Consider the following 1,140-nt stretch of genomic DNA (forward strand, 5'->3'; position numbering starts at 1 on the left):
ATTGCTGTGGCACAACCGGATCTAAGGGGTTATTCAGTTTGCTTTTTAGCAATGATACTAGGAAAGCATCGTGGCATTTGGTACATATAATAATTTGCTAATTTCTCAAAATGAATGTTTTTGAGCTGCAACCTCAAACACATTTTTTTTTAGCTCATTATATGATTGGTGTACACAAGTACTAATCAAGAATTTTGTTTAAAGCCATATATATCAGAAAAAATAAGCATCTTTTTTGTTTAATGTGGATTTTATTGTCTTTATTTCAGGTTTATGGAAAACCTACAGACAGAAGTACTAGAGATTGAGTTCAATGAATTTTCGAAGGGCCTGCCTGCCATCACAGAACTAGACTTTGCGAAGATTTTATTGCGTTACACTTACTTGCAGTCTGACCAGTAAGTTTCCTTGCAGTTGCTACCAAATGCATGATATTTTTATAGAATCTACATTTATAATATTTTTTGTTGCCCTTTTGTTTATGAATTGAATTATGTTGTTTGTGTGTATGTACAACTCATACACATACAAACTAAAACAAGGAGAACATGAAAGGAGATCTATGCTTGTGTCAAACCTCAACAGACAGAGAAGTAAAATAAAGGAAATACCAGTCTCTTGCACTTAACATATTGAGCAATTAAATGGTAGTCTCACCTCAAAGGGCTAATTAACTTCCAGATTGATTATCTACACTGAGTCATCAGCAAGAAAAAACAAAGAATTAATTTCTAAGAAGTCACTCCTAATGATGGCCAATAACTTTGCCTGATTTAAGGCAAGACAGTAAAACAAACAAAAAACTTTAGTAGCCATGGAGAGGCTGACATAGTCCCAAGGAGAGGGCGTGCAGTGTACAGCCCTGTCTCATGGGAATAAGTCATGTGCACAGTGCAGATTCTACCAGGCACACAGTGAGGAAGCCATCAGAATCTGATCATGTTAAAGTATCTCACATACATTAACAAGCATCTGACATCTGTCACTTCCAAAGGGGATAGTGGCTAAGCAACTCACATAAATTATATGCAACCATCAAAGAACATACATTAAATAACCAGACACTAGCCCAGTCTCGAAACATAGTGAGGCAAATAGGAAGTAAACATAAAAAGAGGACAGTTCCACTGGGAAGTCTGC

The 1,140-nt window shown here is 36.1% G+C and overlaps 1 protein-coding gene across 6 annotated transcripts in view; it reads left to right on the plus strand.

Moving 5' to 3' along the window:
- Window positions 1-1,140, plus strand: part of LOC119591899 (calcium uptake protein 3, mitochondrial-like) — a 50,562-nt gene that overhangs the window by 39,365 nt on the left and 10,057 nt on the right. For all 6 annotated transcript variants that reach the window (XM_037940647.1, XM_037940648.1, XM_037940650.1 and 3 more), the window contains one exon: window positions 270-398. In XM_037940647.1, the coding sequence (XP_037796575.1) occupies window positions 270-398 (129 nt within the window). The remainder of the gene's footprint in view (window positions 1-269; window positions 399-1,140) is intronic.

Source organism: Penaeus monodon, chromosome 29 (assembly GCF_015228065.2).
Source record: "Penaeus monodon isolate SGIC_2016 chromosome 29, NSTDA_Pmon_1, whole genome shotgun sequence".
Lineage (NCBI taxonomy): Eukaryota > Metazoa > Arthropoda > Malacostraca > Decapoda > Penaeidae > Penaeus > Penaeus monodon.